This window comes from Anopheles ziemanni, chromosome 2, assembly GCF_943734765.1.
Source record: "Anopheles ziemanni chromosome 2, idAnoZiCoDA_A2_x.2, whole genome shotgun sequence".
NCBI classification, from domain to species: Eukaryota; Metazoa; Arthropoda; class Insecta; order Diptera; family Culicidae; genus Anopheles; species Anopheles ziemanni.
In genome coordinates this window covers 49412035-49428242 of record NC_080705.1, presented here as the reverse complement: position 1 = coordinate 49428242, position 16208 = coordinate 49412035, and the positions used below count along the sequence as shown (strand labels likewise).

The 16208-nt window shown below is 42.4% G+C and overlaps 1 protein-coding gene across 1 annotated transcript; it reads right to left on the bottom strand.

Moving 5' to 3' along the window:
- Nucleotides 1-15970, bottom strand: LOC131293752 (uncharacterized). Its single transcript, XM_058321817.1, is given in 5 exon segments — nucleotides 1-23; nucleotides 26-639; nucleotides 757-1153; nucleotides 2238-2405; nucleotides 11059-15970. Coding segments are annotated over 5 exon segments (6114 nt in total).
- Nucleotides 15971-16208: the final 238 nt, after the last annotated feature.

The window sequence follows — 16208 nt, the reverse complement described above, 5'->3', positions numbered from 1 at the left end:
TCAGAAGGAAGCAGTGTATTCGAAATGTACGAAGACACGCCGTCCTTCTGTTGGGAGGACCACCGACCAAAACGCTCAAAGGTGTTGTTAAGCAACCCTTTGAGAATTTTGCGGCTAACTCCCAGATCAATCAGATGGAGACGGTCGCTAACTGGAAAATTGACTATCATATCTACATTTTTCAAGTCTTCAAGAGGTGTCCGTATTCCCTTATGGTGGTCCTTGTCTTCTCTAGCCCGAAAGCCAGCGTCCGTACGCAATTCGGCATGCACGGAGTCAAAGATAACTTTATTTTCCGGTTTGATGTGTACTCCTAGGATGGTACACTTTGTGCAACCATGCTTGGCGGAAAATCCCATCACTGATTTTATGTATGACCGTGCTGGAGAATCGGCGATAAATGCACTTATGGACAAATGTACTTCTTTATCGCCGAATTTCAAGCCTCTTTCCATAAGAATGTTCATTTCCTGAACAAACGGCCGCAAAAACTGTTCGACACTCTCCGGTTTTGTTTGCCCGCAGAAAATAGCTACGGGCATAACCGGAGCGTCTGGCAATTCTTCCACTTTTATAAGAACTGGCCAAAATTGAGTAGCCGAGCTCTTAAAAAGTGGAAGCCCGTCGACTGACACTTGGATGGTAAAATGTGATACTTGCGGGATGATATCTCTAAAATAGTTTCTTAGAACCGTCTCCACCCCTTGATACCACAAGTTTCCACCAACAATCGGTGCTAACTGCTTTCCGACGTTGGTGGGAGTTTGGAGGAATGTTCGTGAGTCGCGTGGAAATTTCAATTTAAGAAATTTCCAGCACATCACCAGGAGCAGGCTAGCTAGTTCACGGGACAAGCAAGAAATAGTTAAAAAATGTCTTAACGCTTCCTCGAAACTAGCAAAGTTATTGAGGAAGTGATATTTTTTGTCCCAGTAAACATCGCTTGCATCTTCATGATTGCTATCTACTCTAACTTGGTTGTTATTTTCCCTATCACTATTTCCTTCGCTAGCTCCTACATTATCTTCCTGAACTATTCTATTACCACCACCGTTTAAACTACCACCATTACCACCATTACCAGTACTTACACTTTGTACAATATTTACAGCGTCCGTTACCATCTGGTGCGAGTTCGAATCATCCTCATCATCTAAAATAAAAATAAATAAAGGAAATTAGAAATCGTTTTTGTTGAATGATAGTAAAAAAGTTCAATTTTGGCAATAGGTATGGAAAAAAAATGGAACGATTTCTACAGCATGCACAGTTAACCTGAGGAAACCTGCTCGATAGAAACCTTCGAAACGGTTTTAAACTGGAAACGGGATTTGTCATTAGCAACGCCAAAGAGTTTGATGACCTAATGAGTCTCGAAACATTATATGTTAGCTTAGTTCGCTCTACGCTTGAATTCAATTGTGTAATTTGGCTCCCGCACTTTGACTATTCGCACGATGGAATTGAAATCATCCGGAAAAGGATCACGAGGATGGCAATACGATGGCGACCTTGGCGAAATTCATACCCTTCGTATAACTCGCGTTGCCTGCTTCTTGGACTGCAAATACTCAAAAAACGACTGATAGCACAGGCAATGTTTGTGGGTAATCTGATTCTGGGTGAGATTGATGCCTCAAACCTACTAGAAGTATTTAACTTTAACGCACCTTGTAGACGGCTTCGTAATACGGATTTTCTATGATTTACCTCTAACAGTACGCGTTATGGTCAGTTTGCTCAAATGACCGTTATGAGTAATACTTGTAATAGAGATTACTTCGCTTTCAATTTCTTTGATAACGCTAATACTTTTGAGCGTCGCCTAACAATGGACCCGAAATTTTATAAGTTTGATCACGTGCGTCTACACTAGTTTTAGTTTTAGTTGTAGTTTTAGATAATCATTGGGACTTTGTTCGGTCCGTTGAGTGTTACATTATAATAAACAAAAACCGAGGTTTCGATAATCCTCTCACAGTTCGATGCAAGTTCAATCTTCTAACTGTACTGAAGCTCTAATTTACTGAATCTACCACAACTTTACTGGATTAATCTAGCAGATTAAAAATTTTAAATTTCAAAGTTAAGTAAGTTAAATTTAAAATTTTAAAGCAAATGTTTACATCATCATGGGCCCCTGTAACCGCGCTTATTTACCTAGTTTCTTTTAAAATTTTTCACTAGTGTTTTCCTATGCTAGGTCACTTCACTGGCACTATAAAAAATTTACTTACCAAGTGGCCATCGGAACGTTGATACTCCCGGAGGTAGGCGAAGCTGCTCTGTAAATTTTCCGGATTCCCATTCGACGTCTATTTCCTCGTTAACCTCCTTCAGTAATTCGTCGGCTCGCTTCTCCACAGCACGTTTGCGGCTTCTGTCCATTATTATTTCCGTAAAATCTACAAAAAACAAGGCTCAGAAAAAACAGATTAGTATCCGATCGAAAACAAACTTGTTTTGAAAGCAAAGCCGTACTCACGTGCTTCCCGCCAAAACAGTCAGTCAACACAGGCACTTACACATTTGCGATGAAGAGACTCGTGTATATACACGAGTAGACACACCGCGGCCGGTGCAAATAAATTCTAAGTCCGAAAGTCTAGGGCAGAGACGGTCGGAGACGGTCGGAGACGGGTGAGACGTATACGTGACACAAAATTATGAGTTACTTGAGTACCCCTCTGCCACCTGGGTGGTTTGCTGTGTCTCTCTTTACTGTCTGGTGTCGTGATCTCACGGATTATTTCTCTATTTCATTATATTTCAACTTCCAAATTCAACTACTTGTTTCATTTTCACTATCCACTCTCGTCAAATTCAATCACAAGACTGATGGTTCAACCCTTTCCGTTTTTCAATGTCTACTTTGTTCCCTCTTTTTCCATCTGCAGTTCCATCTCGGTTCAGTAGTAGGCCATCGCTCTTCTAATTTTCGTTGCCAACTATCTAGCGATTAATTTCATTTTTAATTTTTCGTTGCCTCGCATTCATAATTCATTCGTTTATCAATTCGTTCATTATTACTATTTTTCTAATTATTCATCTAGCTCGGCTCAATCCCTACATCCTCCACTACCTCTACTCTCCATCGCAATCGTGATACATAACCGTATCCTGTTATCTCTTTGTTATTTAATTATTCTTTGCGGTTCTGTTAGTTGAGCACTGCTAGTACCATTCATGCAATTACTATCGGCCAATGATGCAATTTAATGGCTTGCTTCCTAATTTGTTTTCCGAACCGTTCAGATTTTTACGTTAATGTTCCTAGTAAGCGGGTCCGAAATCATTGATGATGATCACCTTTGTATCTTATTCGATAGTGTATAATATTCGCTGGAGATAGTGGAGTAGCTCTTAGTCCTTCGTGGTAATAACTTCACTACATAATCTCCTTCTCTTAAATCGGGTTCTTTCGTCTCGAAATCTTCGTACGCAAATATCCCGTACGAAGAAAATGCTCCAACCGTTTCTTCTTATCAATCCCGACTGCTCCAAAACTGAATAGTGCTCGTGTTTTCGGGATAATTTCGGCAAATACAGAAACTTTAGCTCGGTCACGATTGAAGCTACCGCTAAGATTTCGTCCATTACATCGTCTACTTTCGATTGTCGCTTTGTACCTTCGAGCCAAGCTGCAACTTATGCAACAATAATCCGCTCAACCATCGGTCCACAATTGGTAAGAATTTAGTAGATGGATTCGTTGGCTTCTTTCATTCACGAAAAATCATCTATTAGTTGACTCTCTAACCTTCAAGCGTGTAAGGTATTTTTCTGTCCTTGATCGTCCGTTGGCTCTTCGATCCAGTCGATAAAGTTGATCTGCTTTTTGCGTAGAACTTTCAGCTACAATTTCTCCAACAATCCGCTCATCCGTCCGTCCACGATTGATAATAATTTAGAAGACCATCTCGTTGACTTCTTCCGTGGAAATTCTCGAAGAATTAGCTATTCGGTGACTCTCTATCCTTCAACTCTTGTAGGGCCTTTTTCTGTCCTTGATCGGACGATCAAGGCTCTTCAATCCAGTCGTTAAAGTTGGTCTGCTTTATGTGCAGAACTTTCAGCCGCAATTTCTACAACATCATTCCAATCATCCGTCCATCCGCGATTGATAATAATTTAGAAGACGGTTTCGTTGACTTCTTCCATGGAAATTCTCGAAGAAATAACTATTCGTTGACTCTCTGTCACTTAAATCATGTGAGGTATAGAAAATATGACTATGTGCTCTCGAACATGCTGGAAAAATTATCAACAGTGCTGGAAATATTGAAAATGGGCAAACATAGTAACATGGACCGGCAAACCCGAGCAGCGTATTTGAACTCCTTGATCAGCCGTCTTCAATCCAAACGTTAAGGATGATCTACTTTTTGCGTGGTTCTTTTCAGCTTTGTTAGCACCGAGTTACGCCGATTCTCAGGTTTGACTGTGTTGGTGGTGATGATGAATAACGCCGTGTTCCCGATACCATCCTCAAAATTGAAGCTTCTTACGACATATTTGTCCACTAGAAAAATTCTCGAAGGATCCGTTTCGTTGCTCCACATCCGACATATCCGCGATGTACAAATACATAACGAAAAATAGTTATAATTTAAAAGAATGAATAACAATTGTTTCCCTGGGGTTGTATTCCATTTAGGAACACAGTTGGAATGTGTAACGTTCCCCATAGGGAATTTCTTCAAACACCTATTCCTTCACTTAAATAAAACTTTAGAATCCTATGTCTTCCTCTCAGGGAATCTCTTTCCGTATGAATACTTCCTCTCAGAAAATATATTTACAAATGTGTCTCCTACCCGAATATGACTATCTTATGAACTCGGGGAATCTTTAATTTAAATTTCCATATTGTTCTTTCTCTCAGACAATATCCTCTAATCTTTACTATTCCTTGCAAAGATTTCCTTCAACTCGGAAAAGATCCTAGTAACGTACGTGTTCCTTTCCAAATATCTTTTATGTATCAACTCTTCCTCTCCTCCTCACCATTGTTATTCTTCCTTTTCTATAAACTCAAAGAGGACTTAGTAATCAAACCATTCCTCTCGAAGGATCGTTTAATCAGATCGCAAACACACTTAGTAAAGTGCCGTTCCTCTCAGGAAACTTCATCGAGGATTCCACTCTGATAAGCACTTAGTAAAGGAGGTCTTCCACCTCATTGCATCTGTACCGTTCCTCTCAGGGAACTTCATAGAGGATTCCACTCAGATAAGCTCTTAGTAAAGGAGGTCTTCCACCGCATTCCAGCTGTGCTGGTCCTCTCAGGGAACTTCATCGAGGATTTAACTCAGATAAGCACTAAGTAAAGGAGGTCTTATACCTCATTGCATCTGTACTTTTCCTGTCAGGAAACTTCATCGAGGATTCCACTCTGATAAGCACTTAGTAAAGGAGGTCTTCCACCTCATTGCACCTGTGCCGTTCCTCTCAGGGAACTTCATCGAGGATTTAACTCAGATAAGCACTTAGTAAAGGAGGTCTTCCACCTCATTGCATCTGTGCCGTTCCTCTAAGGAAACTTCATCGAGGATTCCACTCTGATAAGCACTTAGTAAAGGAGGTCTTCCACCTCATTGCATCTGTACCGTTCCACTCAGGGAACTTCATTGAGGATTCCACTCAGAAAAGCACTTAGTAAAGGATAAGCTCAGATAAGCACTTAGTCTTCCACCGCATTCCAGCTGTGCTGGTCCTCTCAGGGAACTTCATCGAGGATTTAGCTCAGATAAGCACTAAGTCAAGGAGGCCTTATACCTCATTGCATCTGTACTTTTCCTGTCAGGAAACTTCATCGAGGATTCCACTCTGATAAGCACTTAGTAAAGGAGGTCTTCCACCTCATTGCACCTGTGCCGTTCCTCTCAGGGAACTTCATCGAGGATTTAACTCAGATAAGCACTTAGTAAAGGAGGTCTTCCACCTCATTGCATCTGTGCCGTTCCTCTAAGGAAACTTCATCGAGGATTCCACTCTGATATGCACTTAGTAAAGGAAGACCCTCATTGCATCTGTACCGTTCCTCTCAGAGAACTTCATTGAGGATTCCACTCAGAAAAGCACTTAGTAAAGGATAAGCTCAGATAAGCACTTAGTCTTCCATCTCATTCCAGCTGTGCCGTTTCTCTCAGGGAGCTTCATCGAGGATTCCACTCAGATAAACACTTAGTAAAGAAAGTCTTCCACCTAATTGCCTCTGTGCCCTTTCTCTCAGGGAGCTTCATCGAGGATTCCCCTCGGATAAGCACTTAGTAAAGGAGGTCTTCCACCTCATTGCATGTGTGCCGTTCCTCTCAGGGAACTTCATTGAGGATTCCACTCTGATAAGCACTTACTAAAGGAGGTTTTCCGCCTCATTGCATCTGTGCAGTTCCTCTCAGGGAACTTCATTGAGGATTCCACTCAGATAAGCACTTAGTAAAGGAGGTCTTCTATCTCATTGCATCTGTGCCGTTCCTCTCAAGGAACTTCATCGAGGATTCCACTCGGATAAGTACTTATTAAAGGAGGTCTTCCACCTCATTGTATCTGTGCCGTTCCTCTCAGGGAACTTCATCGAGGATTCCACTCGGATAAGCACTTAGTAAAGGATTACTTCCACCTCATTGCATCTGTGCCGTTCCTCTCAGGGAACTTCATCGAGGATTCCACTCAGATAAGCACTTAATAAAGGAGGACTACCATAGTGACGATATTTCTACTACTTAACCTCACAGAACCAATCGGCAACCTTTCCAAAATTATCTGAATACCACAATGTAGAAGGTGTAGAAAAAGAACTTTAAAAATTCATCGATACAAAGACCAAGTATAGCGAACTTATACCAACGCCATTTCCCTAGCATTGTTTGGCGAGAAATATAACTAATCACTATTTTTAATCAATTTTCAATATTGACTATTCTCTCGACATGGGACGCCATCTCTGGGAACCTCTATGAATAACAATATTTCTTCTCAACGAATATTTCATCTGTGTCTTCCGCTCTGAGAAGTACTTAGTAATTGAGGCCTTTCACTCGGGAAATCTTGTATTCTCATCTCTATACTGAAATCTTTTATTCTTCTCTATCTCTATACTGAAATTTCTTATTGAATCTGATCCGTTTGCAAGAAATTTCCTCAATGACTCAGTCCTCCATGCTGAGAAAATCTTAAGAAATCGTATCTACTCTTAAGAAATCGTATCCATTGTCGTGATCGCCAGACATTATTTCTTCTATTTTTTATCTTTTTTTATTACTTTCTTTTCTTTTTTTATTTTCGCACCACTGTACTCTTCAAAGTCAACCGCAAGTCTGTCCTCTTCAAAGTCAACCACAAGACTGCCGCCCGCAATCGAGCTCGCGCTTTACCAGCTCGCCGACGCCGGTCCCCCTGTATTCCTCTTATTCGGTCCTTCTCTCTCAATTTCGCCCGTTTTTTGGCTAACACCCGCGTTTCTCTTCCTATCTCTTTCTCTGACTCGGTGCATCTCTTCCTATTTCGCCCCAACCACTACATCCATGTCTCTCAAAGACAAGATATGAAACTATTTTATTTTGCATACTTTACTACTGCACACAACGATTCCAAGAATATACTCCAATCCTCAATAATCTCGATACCTACGACACGGTGTAACTATTTTGCACCATAGGTTACGATGTAATGCTCTTTTTATAGCAACTAACCTCAAAGAACTAATCAACAACTTTTCTAATATGTCTCAAAAAAAAAAAAAAATGTGTTTCACAAGACAAAATTGTAATGAACCATGAAAAACTCATAACTTTTGGTTTAGTAGCCATGATATCCAACGAAATGAAACGATAACTTTATCTGAAGTAAAACTCCAATTAGAAAATAATTATTGCTTATCAATCTGGTCAATTTTCAGTCTCTATTCGTGTAAAACATTGACAAATAAACACTATCTTTCACAGAAAGTTTAACAAAATAAATTATTCCAATGACGTGGAAGCAATCCATCTTTGATATGAAACCACCATCTGGTTTCTTTCACAAACCTCGATATTTACGAAAAACTTTTTGTTATTGATGTTAACCTCATAGATTTAATTCTCCTTATCCTCAATAAATCTCACTCTCCGAAATCGCTATTATTTTAGCATTATTCGAAAGGCAATCGCTATTATGTTAACAACCTGATCAATATTAATTCAACGCTATTTTGCATCATTGTTTGGCAAAAGAAAAACCGCGACACATAATCGCTATTCTGTAATAAACTTTCCAATATGGGCTATTCTATTAATATGGTACGCTATCCTTACTCTGAGTAAAGAACTACAACAAGATATCACTTTCTGTCTTAAAATAAAGAAAAAAGTTTAATTATCACCACTCCCTTCAAATATTTCGCCATTATATTTTACCGACTTGCGCCATTGTCGTGATCTCACGGATTATTTCTCTATTTCATTATATTTCAACTTCCAAATTCAACTACTTGTTTCATTTTCACTATCCACTCTCGTCAAATTCAATCACAAGACTGATGGTTCAACCCTTTCCGTTTTTCAATGTCTACTTTGTTCCCTCTTTTTCCATCTGCAGTTCCATCTCGGTTCAGTAGTAGGGCATCGCTCTTCTAATTTTCGTTGCCAACTATCTAGCGATTAATTTCATTTTTAATTTTTCATTGCCTCGCATTCATAATTCATTCGTTTATCAATTCGTTCATTATTACTATTTTTCTAATTATTAGCTTATTTGCCCGGTTACACGGGCACTATGATTTTTTTTTTATGTGAAAGCTATCTTCTAGGAGGTGGAATATGAAATATTAGTTAAATATAACATTCAACGTTTTATTCCAAGTCCAGTTATCACTTGTACACTTGTCGTCCGAGTCACTTGTCGAACCATTGAAATCGGTATTGTACGACTTCATATCAATCTTAGGAAGCTTTGAAATACGTATTGCTAAGAAATGTGGATCAATTAAATCCTTCAGTTTCCTCGTGTTTGTCCATCGAAGTGAGCTCTGGATTTCGTTCTGGTTGATTTGTAAATCATGGTGATATTTTTGTTTTGTGTGTGACTGTATTTTATAAGAATTTGTATTTTGTATGTGTTTCGAAGCACTTGAAGACTCGTGTATGGGAGAAAACAGTTTTAATGAAATCCGCCATCACTTCTGTTGGTGGTGCTTTTTGTTTTTCTTTTTTTTTGTTAAATTATACGATGACCATTGCTAGTTACCCGGTGTCGAGTATTTTTTTACTTGACTCTATTGAACGTATTTCATAAGGCCCGGGCCCGGTGCCGCGCGAAAATTTTAAATTGCTTCAAAACACAATTTCAACATGAAAAGTTTTTTGTTTATTCAAGTATCTTTACTCTTTCCCAAATCAAGCTGGTTGCTATAGCAATCAATGCAATGTAACTGTCGGTACTTTTTGTCAAAAGAAAATACGCTTCGATATTTTTGTTCATGCTTCATATTTGTGGACAAACTGAAAATACTAAACATACGTGGCAAGTTAGTGACTTCAAACTGAGAACCAAGCGCATCAGGACCGATCATGAAGCCGCTAATTCAGTTATTCTGTTGCGGGACTGTTGGTTTGGATAGTTTTCCCTATTCCAGCAGCAGGTTACTGGTTGCATAGCAAACATGCATGCAACTTGAGATTGCGTGAGTTAACGTTCCTGGCTTTCGGGGGTGAAATCAATCACAACCAGGTTCTTTGAGTTCTGCGTCTTTACGACGTTTATTATTCGACTGATGTACTGAGAGTGATGTATACATTGCTTGACTAGCTTTTATATTATTCTATAAGGTACAGCTCATGAATGTGTGTAAGCAGATATGTCTTATGCTTGATTACCAAAAAGGTATATACTGCCAAAATATGTGCTTAATGTAGCCACGGGTAGTATGCTCTGTATGTGTGGTACAGGTAGCATCCTGTAACTTGCCCCCCTCTAAAATTTGAGGCTCCGTACGAAAATATTCCATCACTGCAGGTGGATGGTAAGGCGTTTCTGAGGTTCCGATGTAGGTTAATAATTTTTTTGCTGCTATTACCTAATTCCGAGGTAAACATTGTGTATCCATCACTTTAAGTTTATAATTATTTGTTCATAAACGCTTCGTTAGGTTTGAAAATGTTTCTTGTATATCTCTGATTTCTTTTATAAAATTTTTAATAAATTCTCTGTTTTTCCTCTTCTTACCGTTAACGTTAAATATCTTTGCTTGATATTGAAGTTACTATAGGAACTTTTCGTTTATTAGTATTGTCGATTCCGATCATCTTACATTTGTTCATTGTTTCTTATTTCGGTATTTTTGTAATAGACTGATTTTTAGATACATTCTCTTCTATTAGTATACTCTTTTTCTTTTTCGTCTTTTGATTATCTTTGAGAGTAATTTCTTTTTCTACGCTTTCAAAATATTTGTTTATCAAAACATCTTTACTTTTGGACAACGCTGTTATTCCGATAGCTCAAGTCGATGGTTCAGCTTAGACTAAAATACATTTATTGATGTAATCTTACAAGTTATCTTAACGCTAGATCTTATCTCACAAACACTTATTACTTATCTATCACTAACATATCTACTACTGGTAACATAATTATCTTATGCAAAGGACTGTGCTACTGGGGCATCCTTTGCCTACTTTACGGCGCTAACATCCCGACCACCATAAAAATTCAAATTTTTATAAGCTATTAACTATTAACACTGGTGAACCTTTCCTTCTTCCTTTCTGTTGCCCTCAAATGGAAGTACGCATAACTTGGCAACTGGCCTTTTCACCTTATCGGACTGAGCTGTGCGCAAAGTAACTACCCTGACTATCCCGTCCTTCCCTGGGTGCACTTCTATCACTCGTGCCAATGGCCATTTGTTTGGTGGTATGTTGTCATCACGAATGATAACCATTATTCCAGGTTCTATAGCCGTCGCAGGCATCCTCCACTTATTCCTAACGTGCAGCTGATGCAGATACTCGGATCGCCATCGAGCCCAAAAGTGCTGAAATCGCTGTTGAATCACGCGCCAATGATTCAACCTGCCTTCTGGAATATCCCGCAGATCAATATCCGGGACCTGCTGCATATTTGAACCCGTGATAAAGTGTCCCGGTGTAAGTGCTTCCAAGTCTGTAGGGTCATCCGACATCGGAGTGATAGGTCGCGAATTCAGGCAACCTTCTACCTGCGCCAACAGCGTGACCATATCTTCATACGTGGCTGCTGCGTCTCCCAATACACGATGTAGGTGACGCTTCATTGACTTAACCGCTGCCTCCCAAAGTCCTCCGAAGTGGGGAGCTCCCGGCGGAATGAAACTCCATTTCAAACCTCGTTCGCTGCTCCAAGTTGTTACCTCTGCCTGAAATTGAGAGGAACTAAGCAGATCATAGAGTTTACGCAGTTCGTTGGCGGCTCCCTTGAAGTTGGTGCCATTGTCGGAGTGCAGTTCAGCCACTAATCCTCGCTTCGACACGAATCTTCGGAGTGCCGCTATGAAGGCTGCCGTGGACAGAGAGGAAACCAACTCCAGATGCACTGCCCGCGTAACGAAGCACACAAACACTGCGATGTATGCCTTTGTGGGTGCTGCCTTCCTATGACCGCCCTTGATGTACACTGGGCCGCAGTAATCCACACCCGATATGGCAAACGGTCTCGCTTCCGCTACTCTTGCTGCAGGTAACTCTCCCATTGGTTGCACCACCAGCTTCGGCTTATTCTTGAAGCAGCTGACACACTGCCGCTGCACTTGCCGAACCACTGACCTCACTCCCATGATCCAAAATCGTTGTCGTAATGAGGTCAACATCAACTGTGGCCCAGCATGAAGCAAGTTAACATGGTAATGTAACGCCAACAACCTCGCCAACGGATGTCCTTTGGGAATTATTATGGGATGCTTTGCTGCCTCACTCATATGCGCGTTCTGAAGCCGTCCCTTGACACGAATCAATCCATCTTTGCCCAGAAATGGATCGCAGAACCTCAAGCCCGAAGCACTCGGCAAACTCCTTCCTTTCTTCAACGTGTCCAGCTCTGCCGCCAACTGCTCCCTCTGTGCCAAGCGGCAAAGCGTTGACTCCGCCTTCCTTAAATCCTCCGTGGTCAACGGTGCCATTTCCTCTAACGTTGGTTTTGCATGCGACCTTAGAGCGTGGAGATATCGCTGACAATATCCCACAACTCTGCGCAGCTTCGTGTATGTGGAGCACAGGGAGTAGAGTCGGTCACTAAAGTTCTCTTCGTCAAGCGAAGAGGCTAGTACCGCTGTTGCTCGTTCTTCTCCTGTAGGTTCCAATGCCTTTGCATTGTTTGGCAATGCTGGCCACGATTCTTCCTCCAAGGAGAGCCATGTTGGCCCCGACCACCATTGCTTGGTGTCGATAAGTGCCTCCGGATCCACACCTCTAGACACCAGATCCGCCGGGTTCTCGACTCCCGGCACGTGTCTCCATTGAGCTCCTTCCGCGTTCCGCTGGATCTTTGATGTGCGATTCGCTACGAATGTCTTCCAATTTCCATGAGGAGAATTCACCCAATGCCACACAGTCATGGAATCCGTCCATAAAAAGGCAGGTACTTCTTCCGGCAGGACCTTCTTCACTAACCGATATAAGTTGCTGCCCAAGAGCGCTGCACATAACTCCAATCTAGCGATCGTTATCTTTTGCTTCAACGATACCAACTTCGATTTCGATATAAAAAAGTTCACTGTCGCCTTTTCGCCAACTTTCTGACAACGGATGTAACAACAAGCTCCATACCCCCTTTCCGATGCGTCGCAGAATATATGCACTTGTTTTTCCATACTGCTATCCGTTACCACTGGTCTTGGAACTTCTATCTTTGATAGTGCCGTAAGTTGGGGAAAGAAGGCCATCCATTCTGCAAACAAGCCTTCTGGTAACACATCGTCCCAGTCCCAGCGTTTTCCCTTGGCATCCTTCAAAGTTACTATACGTTGCAAAAGCAGCTTTGCCTTCATCTTAACAGGATCGAGGAATCCTAATGGATCATATACTTTCGCGAGGCATCCCGATACCTGCCGTTTCGTGCGTAGGGTTTCAATCTGTGGCGGTAGCCTAACTTGAACACTCAAGACGTCCGACGATGTGTTCCACGACAAGCCCAATGTGGACACCGTACCTGTAGGCTCCGTCCCAAACTCATAATTTCCTGCCTTCGCGATGTGCTCTGGTGTGATTGCTGCAAGTGCTTCTGGCTCATTGGAAGCCCACTTGCGGAGGCCAAACCCTCCCATGCTGAGCAACTCACTGAGCTCCTTTACCATGTTTCCCGCTTCCTCTATGGTCGCTGCGCCGGACAAGATGTCGTCAACATAGAAATCATTCGCGCAGCGTGACGCCATGGGAAACTGATGCCCTTCATCTTCGAAAATCTTAAATAATGTCCTGATTGCTAGGAAGGGTGCACACGCGGTCCCATACGTTACCGTATTCAGAACGTAGACCCCAACTGGATCATTGGCGGTTTCTCTCCATAATATTCGTTGTAGATTTTTATCTTCTTCCGCCACCAAGACCTGCCGATACATTTTTTCTACATCAGCCACAAAGGCCACAGGCCTCATCCTGAATCTGAGAAGAATGACTTCTATGTCGTCTTGTAATCGCGGTCCAGTCAACAAAATGTCGTTTAAGCTTAGCCCGGTACCACAACGGCATGATGCATCGAACACCACTCGACACTTTTTCGTCAATCCATCAGTCTTCCAAACTGCATGGTGCGGTAGGTAAAACCGTGGCGTGCCCTCTGCCATCTTATCTTCTACATAAGTTGACACCTTTGTCATATGCCCTAGTCTGATGTATTCGGACATAAATTCCTTGTACGCGGCACCCAGGTTCGGCTCCTTGATCATACGCCTTTCAATGGCCGCTAACCTTTTCAATGCTGGTTGAAGTGAGTCTCCCAGCCTTTGTTCGAAGTTGGCTACCTTGGGCAAGTTAACGACATACCTTCCCGACTCGGTGCGCCTCGTTGTGTTTAGATAAAGGTTTTCACATTCCTCATCTTGCTCGGACCGTACACGTTCTTCCGGTATCGCTTCCAGACTAGCCAGCTTCTCAAATATTGCCCCAAGATCGTTGTCAGCCAAACAGGAACAGACGACCTCAGCTGCATCTTCAGAGACTCGTTCTTCCCTGCCGCATACAATCCAACCAAGGCTGGACTCCAGGAGCTTTGGCAAGTGAGGTGCTAACTTTAATTGACCTTGTTGGAGCAACTCGCCAAATAACTCTGCACCAATCAGAAGGTCTATCCGCTCACTCCGGAAGAATGCTGGATCTGCCAATATCAGTGCTTGGGGAATGTTCCAGGACTCCGTGTTCCGAGTTTGCGCTGGAAAGTTGGCTGTTATGTTTCGCAGCACCAACCAATTCACTCGAGACACAAAGGTTGACGCTCGTGATTTCATGGTAGCTACCACCATCGTCTCTGCCTTTAGCGAAACTGCTCCGATGCCGGACAAAGGTTTATTTAGTCGCCTTTTCTTCAGCTTCAACTGCTGTACCAACCGTTCGCTCATGAAGTTGGATTGCGACCCCTGGTCCAGCAACGCTCTAGCTGGAAATTCTCTACCTTCATCATTGCAAATCAACACCTGAGCCGTTGACAACCAAATCATTTTCTCTTGTGAAGGCTGCGAATCAACTGGAGCTGGTATGTACGTGGTGGCGCTTATGCTGCTCTCTGTTCTCGGGGTAATCGGATTGGTTTTGTTGCATACTAAGGTGTGATGTCGTTTCTGACAGTTTCCGCATCTTGACTGGGCCTTACAGAATCTTGCTTGATGCTCCTTTCCCAAGCAGTTGAAGCACAAAGACTCAACCTTCGCAATCTGTTGGCGCTCTGACAACGACATCTTTGCAAATCTCTCGCATCTTGCGATATGATGATCGGCCTTACACAACACACACCCTCTGAGCATGTTGCCTGTCTGAGCTGCACAGGACATTGAAGCTGGATACGGTCTTTGTGTAGGCTTTCGAGTATTTTGATGATCATGATTTGTTCCCCTGGTTGCCGGCCTCGTATCGATCCTGTTTTGCGTGTGGACGACCGAGTTTGTCAAAATCTTGATGCGCCGCTCACAAAACTCCATCAATGCCTTAAAGGTATCCGTCTTCTGCTCGGCTGCAATAAGTTCGAAAGCCATTAGTGTTTGCTCGTCGAACTTGTATCTTACCAGACTTGATAATGGGGTATCCCAGGAAGATACAGGCTCCTGCAATCTGTCCATCCCAAGCACTAAGCGCTTCGATTCGTTGACGATACGAGTCAATTCCTCCGCCGTTGCGGCAGCCATCGGTTGCAGATCCACCAACGCCTTGAAGTAGTCCCGTTTCAGCATCTTCGCATCATCAAACCGCTCCAACAAAGCTTGCCACGTACTGTTGTAGTTTCCTTCTACAAGCTTTACGTGGTCGAATAACCTGGCAGCATCTCCTTTTAGCGAAGCCAACAAATATTGCAGCTTCATTATGTCCGACAACTCTGCATCGTGAACCATTGCAGTGAAGCGATCCTTGAAGCTCATCCATTTTGTTTTGTCACCATCGAACGCCGGTAAATCGATTTTGGGAAGCCTCACTTGCGAATTTGTAAAACTTGCATTCGCCATTGTACTATTTGCAGCCGGCCTATGGCCGTCCGCCCCATCTTGCTTCTCCAACAGAAAGCCCTTCACCCGATGGAACTTCCCGTAGAAGGCTTGTTTTTCGGTCAAAAGTTCCACCGTATCACATTCTTCGTGTTCCGTTAGTAACTTTTCTCTCGCACTTTCGAAGTTACTCTTAGCCTCTTCCAACGAAATGAGGAGGCTGCTTATCTGGCATTGCTGGTTTTCGGTATAATTTTCGATGAACTCATAAAAAAAATCAACTCCCGCTAACTTGTCGTTGTATACGCGTTTCATCTGACGCACCATTTTGTCCGTAACTGGCATTTTCCTTATTGTTTCTGTTCCGAGAAATGTAAACCTTTATACACCAACCGCGAACTTTTTATGCCACACTGTAGCGTCGACTCAAATTCGCGCGCGCTTTGCTGGATTTGGTTGCCGCTTGACACGGTCGTTCACGTACAGGTCCAAAGTTCACAATTTCACCACGGCAACCACCACGAACTAGTGAATCTAACTACCATCAACTGAACTCAAACTCTTT